This window comes from Heterodontus francisci, chromosome 41, assembly GCF_036365525.1.
Source record: "Heterodontus francisci isolate sHetFra1 chromosome 41, sHetFra1.hap1, whole genome shotgun sequence".
Classification (NCBI taxonomy): Eukaryota; Metazoa; Chordata; class Chondrichthyes; order Heterodontiformes; family Heterodontidae; genus Heterodontus; species Heterodontus francisci.
In genome coordinates, this window is record NC_090411.1 from 23,583,356 (window position 1) to 23,601,277 (window position 17,922).

The following is a 17,922-nucleotide window of genomic DNA, read 5'->3' on the forward strand; positions in this document are numbered from 1 at the left end:
CCCCCTGGTCCTGGACCCCCCCGCCATCAGGAACATCCTTCCTGCATCTAGTCTGTCCAGTCCTGTTAGAATTTTGTAGGTTTCTATGAGATCCCCTCTCATTCTTCTAAACTCTAGCGAATACAAGCCCAATCTCTCTTCATACATCAGTCCTGCCATCCCAGGAATCAGTCTGGTGAACCTTCGCTGCACTCCCTCCATAGCAAGAACATCCTTCCTCAGATAAGGAGACGGAGTATAACTGACTGTGGAACAGAGGTGAATATACACTTCTTTATTTTGTAGCAGCCAAAGGTTACAAACTTTATTCAAATTCTAATCTGATCACAATTTTACGCCTTAATTCTTAAGAACATGAGAATAGACTTTGATTATTTAGTTAGCTGAAGTACATTGGCAGCTTGTATAAAAAAAAATCAACTCATATTGCATAAGAGATAAAAGCTATTCTATACATTTTTAGTTTTAAGTTCAAGTTATATACAATGAATAGAGCAAAGCAAAAATGTTAATCATATACTTTCTACTTCAGCAAGGCTTTACTTAGAAATTCAGCAGTAACTGTTAGTCTTTTACAAGGCAATCATTATTACCTACAAAATCAATTTGTAATGCTAAATTCTGGATGCCTTTAGTTGTATTGCTGAACGTTTGTTGGTTTCCTCTCCCCACACCCGCTGCAGTCAATAGATTGTTCCGATGATGATGTCATGTGCCTTTCTGTACAATTTATAACATTCAATAGGAATATTCTGCCTAAAAGAAGGAGTTTGGTGCCTTATTTGATCCCAACATTAAAGTTTGGTTTCAAGAGATCCATTGATTGGAATTTGGAATTTACATTGCTTAACGTTTGAGGTTTTATTTGTTGAATTACACCAAAATGGTGGAAGATAGTAGGACACCATGTTTCTCACCCTATCATAAGACTCTACTGGGCAAACCCCGGGTAGCTTTGCTTCTCAACCTGAGGAGAACTGTGTGTTGAAAGGTCACACTCGCAATTGAAGAGTGAGGGAGTGAGAGGGAGAAAGAGCGAATGGTTACAAGTGGAGATTCCATGCCAAGCAGCAGATTTTGCCTTAGGAATAAGAATGGTGGTGTGGCTATAGAGCCATAGCAGCTGTGAGTCAATCTGAACCTTACCTTGAGCAGCCTCTTCTCCAACACCTCCCATAAAGCAATCTTATCACATGTGGCTTGGGACGAGGAAGGATAACACTTGTAACCTCTGGCACTTGATAAAAGGATTTCGCTTTAGGATAGGCAAAGCTGGTTATATCGCAATGATTAGAGAGAAATTCTGCTGTGGACCTGGCACGCACTTTCTTCTGGATGTCGGGGCTCAATAGGTGGGACAAGATAAGCCATATGAATTTAACGGGAACTATGACCATGACTGGAAGATGAGCACAATTCAAAAAAGCCTCAAATACAACTAACAATGATCAGAAATATCTGTCCCTATGTTGGAGTAAGTGCGATGTGGACTACGTCACCAGCAAAATGAATACATTCTACATCTTATAAAAAGGAGCTGGATTAATATCTATTTGTGACAGGGACTGAAGGTTAAGAGGAAAAGGGTAGGTTAATATGTTGATATAGTGTCACCTGTGGCTCAGTAAGTAGCATGCTTCTCTCCGGGTTGGAAGGCTGTGGGAGCACAAAACGGATGAGATGTTAAACCGAGACCCTGTCTGCCTTCCCAAGTAGATGTAAAATATCCCGTGGCACTATTTCAAACAAGAGCAAAGGAGTTCTCCCAGGTGTCCCGGTTAATGTTTATCCCTCAATCAACAGCACTAAAACAGATTATCTGGTCATTACCTCACTGAAATTTTTAGGAGCTTGTTGTGAGAAAAGTGGTCGTCACATTTCCTACATTACAACTGTGATCATATTTCATTGGCTGGGGACATACTGAGGTCACGATAGGCGCTGTATCAATGACATTTCTCATTCTTTTCATGATCTAGGGAGCAGCATAGTTCTGGTCCCACTGGGACCATGGAAATTGCATCTTCAACCAGCAATGGTTGAGTAACCTCTGGTCTAATGTTAGAATGAACACTAGAATTATTGCATAACTGACTTCAGGGCTCAAGGAGAGCTTCCACACAATTATCTCTTGGTCATTGCACTAATGGATCCCTCAGGAAGTTAAACAACTGACAGAGACACGAAGGCAGTTCAAACCGTACGCAATGGAAGGAATGGGATTGTACAGGCCAAATGACTAATCCATACGCTCATGTTTAATTTAGAAAAAACAAAACAATTCACAGCAGGGGATATGAGGATAGTGTGGGGGAAAAGGCATTGAAGTGGATGATCAGCCATATTGAATGGCGGGCCAGGCTCGATGGGCTGAATGGCCCACTCCTACTCCTATGTTCTATTTATGAACCTGGAAGCTGACATAACACACAAGACCATGCAAGCCATCAACTGGATTCCGTTAACTATGCAGTGACTATGCTGCAAAATTACTTAATTGGCTGTAAAACGCTTTGGGATGTCCTGAAATCATGAAAGACACTTTATAAACACATGCCTTTCCTTTACACGGTAAATTCAGACACCATCGCGCAATCTAAAACAACATACACTAGATTCCAGTTTACAACAAAAATCACAGTAAAATAAAATAAGTTTTGGTGTTGCTCCATTTGCTTTGTGGAAAACGAGTACAAATTTAAAAAATAAAACAGGCCCTTGAGGGAGCCCTTCAATCTTACATATTGTTTACAACTCCTTCAGTAGTAGAGAAAATATATAAAACATACAATAGGATCATCACAAAAATAGCTAGTTTGTTGTAAGATCATGAGAACATAAGAAACAGGAGCAGAGAGGGGGTAAACCATACAGTCCCTCAATCCTGCTCCACCATTCAGTCCAATTATTGCTGATCCGTTGCCTCAAATCCACCTTCCCGCCTGCTCCCCATAACCCTTGATTCTCTGAGAGACCAAAATCTGTCTGTCTCAGCCTTAAATATACTCGACGATGGGGCAGTTTAAAAGGCAATTTGTGGCGAGGGTCCTGTGGCCACCCAGGAGGAATCCAAGCCGATAATACAGTCTAGGTGCTTTAGCTTAACACACTAAAGTAGTGAACAATTTACTCAGTTTGACCATGGCAACTGTTTCGATTGACGTTGTTCCACATGGGATATTAAATGGCTGTCAGGGCGACCACAGAACCATAGAAAAGTTACGGCACAGAAGGAGGCCATTCAGCCCATCGTGCCTGCGCCGGCATCTTTTATGCCCATTCAGGAGAGAAATAACCAGTACAGGAGAATGGAATATCTGCTTTTGGATCCCAGAGTGGATGTTGAGCACTCCATGTCACCTCAAATGAAGAGTCAAGCTTCTCTCTACTTGGTCCTTGCAATGTTCTTTAACTCTTGACACAGACAAATTGCCCCTTGTTGCAATCTGTGTGGAACTAGAGCCAGTTTGCTGCTGCACTGTCGACCTGCACCTCTTCGATGCTGGCTGAGATTGGAGGAAAGAATCCTTTGCTGTCTATGTTGAGCAATATTCAAAATTTGTGAGTAAAGAACACATGTGAGATTTTGCTACAAGTGACAGAGGAACCTTTCCTCTTAATTCCAGTCTTACAGTTAGACTGGATTGTACATGAAGTGAAGGGCTAGCATTTTTACCAAGACTGACATCATGTCCCCCAAGATGATATTTTAAAACATTTTTTGAATGTTGAAAGATATGATGTATACAAATTTCAGCTCTGATATGTCTGACACACAACATATATCTACTAACAAAGAAACTAATTAAAAAAAAACACCTAAGGCTACATATCACAAATTCTTGTTTATAAGTAAAAGCAGTCCCATTATTTGATGCGGGATTCCCTCCCATTTCTATTCTCTCCCAAGATTTTGGTCGTTGAGTTTCCTTACAAGTCAGTTTGGTTCTTAAGATTCCTCACAATTCAGTTTGGGTCGCAAGTTTCCTGATGATTCAGTTTGGTTCTCAATTGTACCTGCGCCCTGGCCAATATTTATCCCTCAAACATTATCGGCTGTTTGTGGGATTTTGCTGTGTGTAAATTGGCATTTCCTAAATTCCAACTGCGATTCTAGCTGAAAAGTACTTCATTGGCTGTAAAGTGCTTTGGGACAGTTTGAGGTCATGAAAGGCACTAAGACAGGGGTGGGACGGGGTGACGGGTGTGCCAGAAAATGCCTCCTGTAGAGGCCCACCACGGGCCTCGATGCCGAGAAGACCTGGTCCGATATTTATTTATTTTTATTTATTTATTTAGAGATACAGCACTGAAACAGGCCCTTTGGCCCACCGAGTCTGTGCCGACCAAGAACTACCCATTTATACTAACCCTACAGTAATCCCATATTCCCTACCACCTACCTACACTAGGGGCAACTTACAATGGCCAATTTACCTATCAACCTGCAAGTCTTTGGCGGTGGGAGGAAACCGGAGCACCCGGTGAAAACCCACGCGGTCACAGGGAGAACTTGCAAACTCCGCACAGGGCAGTACCCAGAATCGAACCCGGGTCCCTGGAGCTGCGAGGCTGCAGTGCTACCCACTGCGCCACTGTGCCGCCCGACGGTGGTGAGGCCACGTGGCTGCTCCCCGCTACTCGGCAACGGGAGCCATATCTGAATATGTTAATTCATTTAAATTAATGAATAAATGACCTACCCGCTCTGGCCGTGCATTCGGAGCGATGTTGCTGCTGGTGGCCAACACTCTCGCGCCGTCCCTGTCTGGGGATCCGACACAGAACACTGATGGGGAGGGGGGAGCAGATATGTTTTTCAGTTTGGATGGTGGGGGTGGGAGGGGGGGGGCGGGGGGGGTGTGGTTTGGAGCGTTGTTAAAGTGATTTCATTGGTCTAGAGGTTGGTGGGAAAGGGTAAAGTTTAAAGTTTATGAACTTTGGGGTGGGGAATGTCAGGAGCACAAGCTAAGTGCTTTGCAAGGGGAGAGGGCAAGTAATGAATTCTATGGTTATTTGGTGGGTGGGTGGGTGGGAGAGGATCGAGATCACTTTGTTTAATTTTTTAAAGTCAGTATGTTTTAAAATATTTAAATTGAAATGTAGGTCTCTTTAAAAATGGCGTCAGTGCCTGCATAAAGGCTGCTGACGCCATTGCCAGGGATGGACCGCCCGCCCGCCTGCCCGGCCCCTCCACAACATCGGGAGGGGAGGGTGGTCCTCCCTGGCCATTTAAATGAGCCGCCGCATTTAATATTGCGGAGGCTTGTTGACATGCTGTTCGCGTGGGCAGACCACCATTATGTCTGGCGCAGAAAGGGATTAATCCAGCGTGATCCCACAGAATACATAAATTTGTTCCTGCAGTTTATGCAGCTCTCCATGGGATCACCAGATGGGTGAAACCAGACAGCAATGGAATCAATGGACCTCAAAATCTTCACCATAGTTCACTAGTGCAGATACTTGAGCTTCCACTACAGAATCCTTATCGAAACCAACCCTATATTGACTGGTTACTGTATTTACTTTGAACTTCCTTAAGAGAGAGATATGCATCACTAGACATCCCCAGATTTAGTGATGTGGTCTTAATAATACTGGTACTTTCCTGCCTAAACCCATCTTGAGGGCATTGCGTACTCAATACAGTTTCGGTGCTGCTAGGCAGAGGTCCCATTTGACCGTCCCCAAACATTAAGCTATCAGAGCCACATCTACTGACGCCTTCATCTTTCTTTTTAAATGTTATGTCCTCCAAGGAAACAAAGGGGTATCGAGAAGCTTCAAAGATAGGAATTTCGGAAATAGAATTGAGACACCCATGGCCACCTGTGGATGGACAGTCATTTCTTAGCATCTGCCCAATGTTTCCCAACTCGCTTGAGAATTTCAGAGGTTTTACATTACTTGGGTCCTCAGGTTCTCTTGGTGGACTGTCCATTTCTTCGTTAATCCAAGTATTTCTACTGGCATTAGTTTGAGCCGAGAAGCACTCATGATCTAGATCTTTCACAAAGACACTACAGGGAGAATACTGTTGACTGCTTTCATATAGAGATTCATTGGATGAGGAGAGACATCTATATGATCCACTTTTCTCACTTCCTGATCCAAGACCACTGCGGTCATAGCTGAAGTAGACTTTGCAAGAATCCACTTCGTAAGAACTGGGATAGCTGAACCAGAAGTAGCCTTGGTTGGCAAAACTGGACAGGGACGAGTTTCCAATACTCTTGAAGCCACTGCTGTCAGAAACGTAATCCTGCTTGATGAAAGATTCTGAATCTTTTATTTCTGAAATCTCAACCGAAGAGATTTCCGTTCCCAGGTCCTCAATGCTGTTGAACGAAGCTGGGAATGTTGTCCCAAGCCATTTCTGGGGAGGCAAAAGCGAAAACAAATTTTAAGCATAAGGGAGTTGAAGATGCATGCAATTAATATACTAAAGGAATGGCTTGCACCTATAGGGGAAGTGGAGGTATAATGGTAATGACAGTGAGCTGGTAATCCAGTGGCCCAGGCTAATGACTGCGGGCACAAGTTCAAATCCACATGGCAGCTGGTGGAATTTTAATTTCTGTAAATTAAAAGACTGGAATTAAAAGCGAGTCTCAGTAATGGTGCCATGAAACTACCATTGAGTATTGTAAAAAGCCATCTCCTTCACTAATCTCCATGAGGGAAGGAAATCTGCCATGCTTAACTGGCCTACATGTGACTCCAGAACCACAGCGATGTGGTTGACTCTTAACTGCCCTCTGAAATGGCCTAGCAAGTCACTCAGTTTTCAAGGGCCATTTCAGATGGGCAACAAATGCTGGTCTTGCCACATCCCAAGACAGAATTTAAAAAAAGCATCTTTCACGACTCTGTACTATTGTTTGGAAAAGGTGCGAGGGATAGACCAAATAATTAAAGGTGGGTCAGTCTGACCTCTGTGATAGGCAAATTATTAGAATCAATTCTGAGAGATAGGATAAAATATCACTTAGAAAGTCATGGATTAATCAGGGATAGTCAGCATGGATTTGTTAAGGGAGGGTCATGTCTTACTAACTTAATTGAAATTTTTTGACAAGGCGTTTGACAAGGTCCCACATGGCAGACTGGTCAGAAAAGTTAAAGCCCATGGGATACAGGGGAATGTGGCGAGTTGGATCCAAAATTCTCTCAGTGAGAGGAAACAAAGGGTAATGGTTGACGGATGTTTTTGTGAATGGAAGGCGGTTTCCAGTGGCGTTCCACAGGGCTCAGTGTTGGGTCCCTTACTGTTTGTGGCATATATTAATGATTTGGATTTAAATGTGGGAGGCATGATTGGGAAATTTGCAGATGACACAACAATTGGCCGTGTAGTTGATAGTGAAGAGGATAGCTGTAGACTCCAGAATGATATCAATGGTTTGGTTGAGTGGGCGGAAAAATGGCAAATGGAATTCAATCCAGAGAATTGTGAGGTAATGCATTTGGGGAGGGCAAATAAAGCGAGGGAATGCTAAATAAACGGGAGGATATTGAGAGGAGTAGAGGAAGTGAGAGACCTTGGAGTGCATGTCCACATGTCCCTGAAAGTGACAGGACAGGTCGATAGAGTGGTGAAGAAGGCACATGGAATGCTTTCCTTTATTGGCCCAAGTATAGCATACAAAAGCAGGGATGTAATGCTGGAACTGTATAAAATGCTGGTTAGGCCACAGCTGGAGTATTGCGTACAGATCTGGTCACCACATTCCAGGAAGGACATAATTGCTCTGGAGAGAGTACAGTGGAGATTTACAAGAATGTTGCCAGGGCTGGAAAATTGCAGCTATGAGGAAAGATAGGATAGGCCAAGGTTGTTTTCCTTAGAACAGAGGAGGCTGAGGGGTGACTTAATAGAGATGTAAAAAATTACGAGGGGTTTAGAGAGAGTAGACTGTTTCCCCTAACGGAGAGGTCAATTACCAGGGGGCACAGATTTAAGGTGATTGGTAGAAGGATTAGAGGGGACATGTGGAGAAACTTTTTCACCCAGAGAGTGGTGTGTGTCTGGAATTCACTGCCTGGATCGGCAGTGGAAGCAGAAACCCTCAACTCATTTAAAAGGCACCTGGACATGCACCTGAAGTGCTGTAAACTGCAAGGCTACGGACCGGGTGCTGGAAGGTGGGACTAGAATGGGTGGCTAGTTTTTTTCAGCCAGTGCAGACACGATGGGCTGAATGGCCACTTTCTGTGCCGTAACGTTTCTATGCTTCTGTGGGTTCTATGGCCTTAGGACAGCCCAAAGTGCTTTACAGCCAATGAATTGCTTTTTGAACTGTAGTTATTGTTGTACTGTAGAAAGTACGGCAACCAATTTGCACACAGCAAGATCTCACAAACAGAAATGTGATAATGACTAGATATTAGAACAGAACTTCTGCTCTTTTTTCCGATGGTTCTATTTCAGGTCAGTTGACCTGAAACGTTAACTTGGGGCCCGATTTTAACTCACTCAAAACCCATTCACTTACACAGAATTAAAACTGGGACCAATGTTAACTCTGTTTCTTTCTCCAATGATGCTCTCTGACAAGCTGAGTGCTTTCCAGCATTTTCTGCCTTAACAAAGTAACTTTTCATCTTGTGGAAATGTTAAAAAAAAAAAGCTTAATCCTGTACTAGGTTGTATGTCACTGTCTTTTCATTGGAATTAGCCAATCGATGTCCCGCCTATTTTTCAAGGGTGAATCTAGACATTAAAGGGTGAGTTCATGATAACTCTGTGCTCCCATTTCTGTGCTGAGATCAGAACAGGCCTCCTCTAGCTCGACATGGCTCAGCACAATACCAGGCCGCACATTCTCCCACTGAACCACTACTGACCACCTCTGTGCAGCCTGGGCTTGGGAGCACTTCACCTGGTGGAGAGTATGAGGTGAAATACCTTTCAGATGGGATGGAGGAGGTAAGACAAAATATAAAGACAGGACGAAAAGTCCCGGATGCTGAGATCGGAAGAAACAACTTCAAGTGAGCCCTCCGCCCAGCAACATTGGGTAACATTGCTTCTGTTGCATTAATCATTCTACTCACTGAAGTACTGTCATATGCAAGAATGATGCCTTGTTGGTTTAGTCAGCTTGTACAACTCTGTGACTGATGTGCATTCCTTTAAATCTGGTACTTTTAAATATTCTCGCTGCACAATGAATCCGTATGGGGCCGAGGGAGAGGATGGGGGTTGGGGGCGTGGGGGTGGGAGGCGAAGGGCAATTGGTGGGGGGGGGGGGGGGGAGAAAATTGGAAAGCTTGCCCAGAATGTATGAATATATAACAGGGGTTCTCACTTGGGGGTCTGCAGAAACCTTAGGGTTTTGCAAGAAGGTTTCAAGGGGTTTGCCAAAAATAAATGGAGAATGTGTGAAGTGTAGTTCTTGTGCAATCTGCCTATGCTCCTCCTTGTCTCTCTACTGAATTTTTAAACCCACACTTGATTCAGCCAGTGGGTAGTAACTGACCTCCGGCACTCACACAGGCGAAAGCCTGCCACGCATCATTGTACCCCTCGCCCGATCCTCGATCTCATGCCCAGCAGCGAGTTTCACATTAAGTAGGTTCAGCAAAAAATAGTAATAAATATATATGTTTTATTGTATAACTAATTTTTGAACAGAAAAATACTTGTGTTACAGGTGTATTTTTTTATAACATGTGAGGGGGAGCCTCAGAAGCAAAAAAACCTGAGAACCACTGCTCTACACCATCTTTGGTGAGGAACCGAAAGAACTGGACAAGTAGAATGACCTTTGCTTACTCATATCCTCTGTGCTTATGAAACACACAGTTTCATAAAAGGATTGCACTTTGGTTGAAAGCTAGAGGTAGCTAAACGCTCCAAAAGTAGTTGTGGTTTTACTATCTTTCAGCTTACAGAAAGAAAACAGCTTTGAGAGATGATCCTGGGGCTCGGAGGGACAACACCAGAGCGTCAAGTGCCACTGAAGGCAATGGTGAGAAGCACAAAAGGCTAGGCCACAAAAAGAAAGGAAAGCCTGTGTGTTATTTTTGCTCTCCATTCTGTAAAGCGACTGAACAATGGATGTCACAACCGCTGGCTAACTAACAAGACAACCCCTCTGTGGAAGGAGGCAATGCTTATCTAATTTCATAGCGAGGTCTGTCATTTTTTCTATTTTAAAAATGAGCCCCACACCTCACACATGCACGTGACTATGCATAGATTTGAAATAGAGCCACAAAGAAGAAAAAAAAAACACATTAATATTTTGAAGATAGTCCTCATCTACAAGCCCATCAAACTGATATTTCCTTTCTGAAACAAATGTGGTTTTAATCTACTAACGTCTTGTAGTATAACAATGACTCAATATGTTGCTCCATCAGCAGTCTAATTTCAAAGGTTAAAGTAGGATTTCAGTTACATCCTTATTCAGCCTTCATATATAGGCTGTTAATTGATTATCAATTGTGTTTCATTATATGCAGGTGTAGGGTGTTACTTGGGGTCTTACTTGAGCACAGAAAAGGAGCCACTCACTGAGACTGGTGGATGGTTTGAGTCAGGAGCTATATGTTTGTAATCTATTAGGAAAGGCGACAAAAAGCTTGGTCAAAGAGGTACATTTTAGGGAGTGTCTTAATAGTCATAGATTCATAATGGCACAGAAGAGGCGGAAGTGTTGCAAGAGGAAATTTTAGCACTTAGAGCTAATCAGTTGAAGGCAGAGCCACCAATAGTAGAGCAAAGAACATTGGGATGTGCAAGGGATAATTGACAGTAGGGGCAGAAATGATAAAGTTAGCTTTGGAACATGATGATTCGTGAGCTGCAGCAGCCGTGAGACTAGCCTACCATGTCCAGGGAAGGGATAATATGAGACAGAAAGTTAGAAGTTTAGGAGTTTTACGCTTTAGGGAGGGGAAAGAGAACCTTTGCAAAATGTTCCTCAGGGGAATAAGGGTCAGATTTTCCTCTTTTGTGCTTAGCTATTAAATTAGACAGCATCTCATACCTGGGCTCTGGTGAGATGGTGAAATTTGCAAGCATTTTACCGAATTTATCATTTTACAAGTGTTTATAATTCTCTATGTGAGACCATGTGCAATCGCCCTGAAGATAAAGGCCAAGAACCCAACCAAGTATCACAACTGTGTGTCCAACGACCTACTAACATTGGCAATGCCGCAGAAAATACACTAGTATTAAATAACATTGCTGTCTGCTCCTAATATCATGGCCAAAAGAATTACTATAAGTCCGATGCCCAGGAAATATTTAAAGAAAAAAATTCTCCCCTTCAGAAAGTCTGGAGTCATATTTTGAGTGGAGAGGATATGTCAAAGGAGGAATTTCAAGACTTGATCAAAACTATTCTACTGTAGGAAACAATGCAGCCAATTTGCATACAGCAAACTCCCACAATCAGCAATGTGATAACGGTCAGATAATCTGTTTTTGTAATGCTGATTGAGGGATAAGTATTGGCCAGGATACTGGCGATAACTCCCCCACTCTTCACTAATAGAAATAGTACCATGGGACCTTGTAACATGTGGTGACCACAGCAAGTTTGAATGAAGAAGATCCATTGGTCTATTTGATCTCATCCTCCCAGGATACAAATCCTTGTATATTCCCGTTACAGCTTTCGTGTCCGCCTGAACAGGCAGACAGGATCTCAGTCTAACATCAAAGGCAAAAGTGCACATACTGGAATGCTGAACCAAATCTACAAAATGGTTAGAAATACTCAAGACCTTCCTGATCTAGTGCAACCAGCTGGGTCAAGCTGATACGCCAAGGTATTCCAACGATGGAAGATGCACCATCACCTCTGTGCTCGCTGACCTACATTGAGTCCAGGTCTGGCAATGCCTTGATTTTAGAGAATTTTTATCCTTGTTTTCAAATACCTCCATGGCCTCATCCCTCCCTATCCCTGGAATCTCCTCCAACCCCACAACCCTCTAAGATCTCTACACTCCTCCAGTTCTGGCCTCTTGCTCATCCGCAGTTTTTATTGGCCCACCTTTGGCAGTTGTGCCTTCAGCTCCCTAGGCCCGAAGCTCTGGAAATCCCTCCCTAAACTTCTCCGCCTCTCTCTCCTCCTTTAAGACGCTCCTTAAAAACTAACTGACCAAAATTTCGGTCGCTTGACCTAACCTCTCTTTATGTGGCTTGCTGTCAAATTTTGTTTGATCTTGCTCTTATGAAGCACCTTCGGAGGCTTCACTTCATGAAAGGCGCTATAAAAATACAAGTTTCCGTTGTTGCACACTCAAAGGATAATTTATGCTGCATTTCTTTTATCCATAGATTGGGAACTTTAACTGATGTGCCAGTTCATGAGGCAGGGGCTTCTGCTGAAAGGAGATGTGCTGGTCACTATGTGCGAGTGATGGCTTCTACATGGCAAGAACGAACCCGAACGCACATGAATATTATGACACTTCAATTATCTTATCATGAGGCTGAAAGCAGTTGATGTAGTTGACTGATCATTGGACTGTAGGGTGAGAAATCCTAGAATTATTAAAAGATTCCCTTCAAGATCAGAAGAAATATACAGTGAAATAGTTCACCTGGACTAAGTAAGAAATGGGCTAGGAGCTGGATTATAGAGCAATCAGGACAGGATACACAAGGTGGAGTACGAGTGGAGTTAATGTTTCAGGTCAGTGACCTTTCATCAGAGCTACGTGGATTTGTCTCAGTTGCAGGCACCCAAATGTTGAGAGAGAAGCTTGGGGCCATGGAGTTAAAGTAATTGGAAGAAGGATTAGAGGGGAGTTGAGGAGTAATTTTTTCACCCAGAGGGGTGGTGGGGGTCTGGAACTCACTGCCTGAAAGGCTGGTAGAGACAGAAACAGTCATCACACTTACAAAAACGCTTGGATATGCACTTGAGGTGCTGTAATCTCCAGAACTACAGACCAAAAACTGTTGAGTGGGATTAGGCCGGATAGGTCTTTTCCAGACATGATGGGCTGAATGGCCTCCTGCGGTGTGATAAATTTTCAACAATTCTGTGAAGAAAATGAATGGTTGCAGCCTGATGGTATTAGGCTAAAAGTTCTGACTTACCTGAAAATTACCACCATAAGTTGAGTTCAGCTCGTAAAAAAATTTGCCAGGATCTGGTATGGAGAGCCAATGCAATTTCTTCACTCTGGACCTAAGGGACAAAGAAGCCTCTTAGTTAGAACAGTGGTTAGAGGAGTAGTAGTTGAAGTCAGTGATTCTCAAAGTGGGGTCCATGGAGACTTTTCAGGGAGTCTGTGAAATAATGCGAATGGGACCCATCGCTGCAATGGCGCGGGTCAGGCGTGCGCTGTTATATTTTTTATTTTATTTATTCAGAGATACAGCACTGAAACAGGCCCTTCGGCCCACCGAGTCTGTGCCGACCAACAACCACCCATTTTATACTAATCCTACATTAACCCCATATTCTCAACCACATCCCCACCATTCTCCTACCACCTACCTACACTAGGGTCAATTTATAATGGCCAATTTACCTATCAACCTGCAAGTCTTTGGCTGTGGGAGGAACCTGGAGCACCCGGCGAAAACCCACGCAGACACAGGGAGAACTTGCAAACTCCACACAGGCAGTACCCAGAATTGAACCCGGGTCGCTGGAGCTGTGAGGCTGCGGTGCTAACCACTGCGCCACTGTTGGCCGTCCCAGTTACTGCCAGTGTCCCGTTGGCAGAAATGCCACAATCCAGACAGCAGATCAGTGATATTCCAGCCCAAACAGACAGATAAACAGCAGAGGGGGAAGAAAAATCCCTGGAGCACTGAGCAGCTGTGTAGTGAGTAGGTGGGTGGGGGAGGCTCCCTCTGCCAGTTCATGTGTGCACAGTAGCCTCAAATGAACAATATGTACAATGCACAAGGAGAGAAAGAAAAAGACAAAAAGGAGACAGAGTTGTTTTCTAAAAGAAAAAAGATGGAAGTATAAAAATATAGAAGCACATATATTTGGTTATGGCAGGTCTGTGAGATTAGTCTTTGAGTCTGATCCTTATCAAAAAGTAAGCGATTACTCTTGGGTTAGAATGAGAGTTTGAGAGACTTTTTTTACATCCATTTGTTTCTACACTGTCAGGATACTGATCACCAATAATCCACTGCCCGTCTCCACAGTCAGAGCTATAGGAGGCAACGTTAATCTAACCCATGTGGCAAGGAACTGACTGGATGAGATCAGCCTTCCATTTGACACCTCGCCCAGGTCAATGGGAAGTAAAACCGGGCTGTTCAACGAGAAGGGGCCGAGCCAGTCCCTTTGGCCTTTCGTAGAGTTCTGTTCATGTTCAACCAACACCATAACTAACAGGCAGGAGAAATAATTCATGTGGCCGGGTGTCTTCCTTCTGCTATCCATCACCTCGTGTTGAACGGTTTCCTGTTCTGTTGCTCCACGAAGACTAACTGAAAACAGGTGAAACCTACTCAACTAACGTACATAAATTTAAGTGAGGCAACATGGGGTTCAAACCTGTGATGGTATTTATTTCCCTCCAACAAATCTAGATCAAGGGTCAAGGCCCATAGGCTTGGCATCAAAGTTAACTCAAGAAGCTCAACACCATCCAGGATAAAGCCGCTCGCTTGATCAGCTCCCCACCCACCACCTTCAACATTCATTCCCTCCACCACTGACACACACTGGCAGCAGTGTGTGACATCTACAAGATGCACTGCAGCAACTCGCCAAGGCTCCTTCAACAGCACCTTCCAACTTCTTTCACCTAGAAGGACAAGGGCAGCAGACGCATGGGAACACCACCACCTGCAGGTTCCCCTCCAAGTCACACGTTCCTTCACTGTCTTTGGGTCAAAATCCTGGAATTCCCTCCCTAACAGCACTGTGGGTGTACCTACACCAGATGGACTGCAGCGGTTCAAGATGGAAGCTCACCAACACCTTCTCAAGGGAAATTAGGGATGGGTAATAAATGCTGGCGTTGCCAGCAATTCCCATATCCCATAAAGGAATGAAAAAAAGTTATCAAGGAGATGAGGTAAGTCAAGAGGAAGGGATTAGTTGATGCAATTCTAAAGGCTGTATATTATGTGAGAAAGGAAAAACTAATTAATAATTCTCTGCAGTCGGGATTGTCAGACCCTGTATAATATTCTGTGACCACGGCCAACCCACATGACTCAATGAGTCAAGGTTTATCTCATTGGATCTCTTATGGCTTGACAATTGCTGCATAGGCTTCTGACAATGAGATGCTAAGAGGTGTGTAGGTTTGGGATGAAGGGATAATTTAGCGACTGGTCAGGTGAGTTGGACCACCAATCTGTGAGGAGGATTTCCTCCGCTCACTGTTTGTAACAAGACAGAAAATGTGTGAAGAAAGGAAGTGTTTACAATCTTGTTTCAAATGCTAAACAGGAAATCTGCTTCCTGGTATCAAAATAGCTTCAACCGACTTCACTGAGATAACCATTAACATTCCAGAACATTCTTACCTTTTTATGGACAAATGTCTAATGGCCAAAATGGTAGCCACAACCAGGATTCCAGTGAATACCAGAGTAGGAATCAGGATAATTCGAAAGGCACCTGTAAAATATTGAGAAAGGAGATGGATTAATGTTTGATAGTTTATGGTGGGCCGTATGCTGGTGACATCGGGAAAAGAGAGAACTTGCATTTATTTAGCATGTTCTCATGTCCTTAAGACATTGCAAAAACACACTTCCAATCAACATCCAATTTATAGACAGCATAGTCCCAGAAATGGAAAATGAAGTGGATGCTTAGTTAATATGTTTTTTTTAAACAGTTAGGACACCAGCTTAATTCCCTCTTCTTTAAAAAGCGGGATTTCCTTTCGATAACCCCGTCGCCTCCCCCCGCCCCCAACAAACGAGATCACAGTTTGATGCCTCCTGCGACAGTCACAGAAACAGTCAGCCTGGAGCATGTGCTCAAATCTGAGAGCTGAATCTGAGCCTAACACTTTCTGATTCAAAGATGAAAGAGTTACCAACTGACTGAAGCCAACAAGCCGGGAGGAAACACATGAAACTAACTAACAAAATGTGCAAAGTGAGTGACACACATATACAGGTCCATATGGGAATGTTTTACACCATGTTCTTAAGGTTAGTTAATCACTAAAATAATTGATCTCTTAGATTTTATTCCTCAGGTTCTGCTATTCCTCACTGTGTCAGTTATTAAATTCCTCTCTACATTCGATTCCCCATCCTGATTCCCCCGCTCTGTCTCCCCACCTTGATTCCCCCCTCTGCCTCCCCCTCTCTATCTCCCCCTCTCTGTCTCCCCCAACTCTGTCTCCTCCCTCTGTCTACCCCCTTCTGTCTTCCCCCTCTGCCTCCCCCCCACCTCCCCTCTCTGCCTCCCCCCTCTGTTTCCCCCACTTTGTTTGCCCCCCACTCTGTCTGCCCCCCCATTCTGTCTCTCCCCCATTCTGTCTTTCCCCCGAGTCTCCCCACTGTCTCCTCCCTTTGTCTCCCGCCGCATTCTGTCTCCCGCCCCATTCTGTCTCCCCCCACATTCTGTCATCCTCCCCATTCTCCTCCACCCATTCTGTCTCCCCCCCATTCTGTCTTCCCCCCCCATTCTGTCTTCCCCCCCCATTCTGTCTCCCCCCCCATTCTCTCTCCCCCCCCATTCTGTCTCTCTCCCCCCATTCTGTACCCCCCCATTTTGTCTCCCCCCCATTCTGTCTCCCCCCCAATAATTCTGTCTCCCCCCATTCTGTCTCTCCCCCCCATTCTGTCTCTCCCGCCCCCATTCTGTCTCTCTCCCCCCCATTCTGTCTCTCCCCCCCATTCTCTCACCCCAATTCTGTCTCCCCCCCACCCCATATTCTGTCTCCCCCCCATTCTGTCTCCCCCCCCATTCTGTCTCTCTCCCCCCCATTCTGTCTCTCCCCCCATTCTGTCCCCCCCCATTCTGTCTCCCCCCATTCTGTCTCCCCCCCATCATTCTCTCCCCCCATTCTGTCTCTCCCCCCCATTCTGTCTCCCACCCACCCCATATTCTGTCTCCCCCCTATTCTGTCTCCCCCCCCCATTCTGTCTCCCCCCCCATCATTCAGTCTCCCCCCCATTCTGTCCCCCCTCCCCCATTCTGTCTCCCCCCCATCATTCTGTCTCCCCCCCATTCTGTCTCCCCTCCCCCCATTCTGTCTCCCCCCCAACATTCTGTCTCCCCCCCATTCTGTTTCTCCCCCCCCATTCTGTCTCCCCCCACCCCATATTCTGTCTCCCCTCCATTCTGTCTCCCCCCCATTCTGTCTCCCCCCCCCATCATTCTGTCTCCCCCCCATTCTGTCTCCCCCCCCATCATTCTGTCTCCCCCCCCATTCTGTCTCTCCCCCCCCATTCTGTCTCCCCCCACCCCATATTCTGTCTCCCCCCCATTCTGTCTCCCCCCCCATTCTGTCTCCCCTCCCCCCATTCTGTCTCCCCCCCCATCATTCTGTCTCCCCTCGCATTCTGTCTCCCCCCCATTCTGTCTCTCCCCCCCATTCCGTCTCCCCCCCATTCTGTCCCCCCCATTCTGTCTCCCCTCCCCCCCCATTCTGACTCCCCCCCATCATTCTGTCTCTCCCCCCCATTCTGTCTCCCCCTACCCCATATTCTGTCTCCCCCCCATTCTGTACCCCCCCATTCTGTCTCCCCCCCATTCTGTCTCTCCCCCCCCATTCTGTCTCCCCCCCACCCCATATTCTGTCTCCCCCCCATTCCGTACCCCCCCATTCTGTCTCCCCCCCATTCTGTCTCTCCCCCCCATTCCATCTCCCCCCCACCCCATATTCTGTCTCCCCCCATTCTGTTACCCCCCATTCTGTTTCCCCCCCACCCCATATTCTGTCTCCCTCCCATTCTGTTACCCCCATTCTGTCTCCCCATTCTGTCCCCCCCATTCTGTCTCC

The 17,922-nt window shown here is 45.1% G+C and overlaps 1 protein-coding gene across 4 annotated transcripts in view; it reads right to left on the reverse strand.

Moving 5' to 3' along the window:
* Positions 1–259: 259 nt before the first annotated feature.
* LOC137353358 (interleukin-2 receptor subunit beta-like) overlaps positions 260–17,922 on the reverse strand; it is an 81,300-nt gene continuing 63,637 nt past the window's right edge. For all 4 annotated transcript variants that reach the window (XM_068019530.1, XM_068019529.1, XM_068019531.1 and 1 more), the window contains 3 exons: positions 15,482–15,575; positions 13,073–13,163; positions 260–6,379 (listed from right to left, as the gene is read on the reverse strand). In XM_068019530.1, the coding sequence (XP_067875631.1) occupies positions 5,504–6,379; positions 13,073–13,163; positions 15,482–15,575 (1,061 nt within the window). In that variant the 3' untranslated portion in view covers positions 260–5,503. The remainder of the gene's footprint in view (positions 6,380–13,072; positions 13,164–15,481; positions 15,576–17,922) is intronic.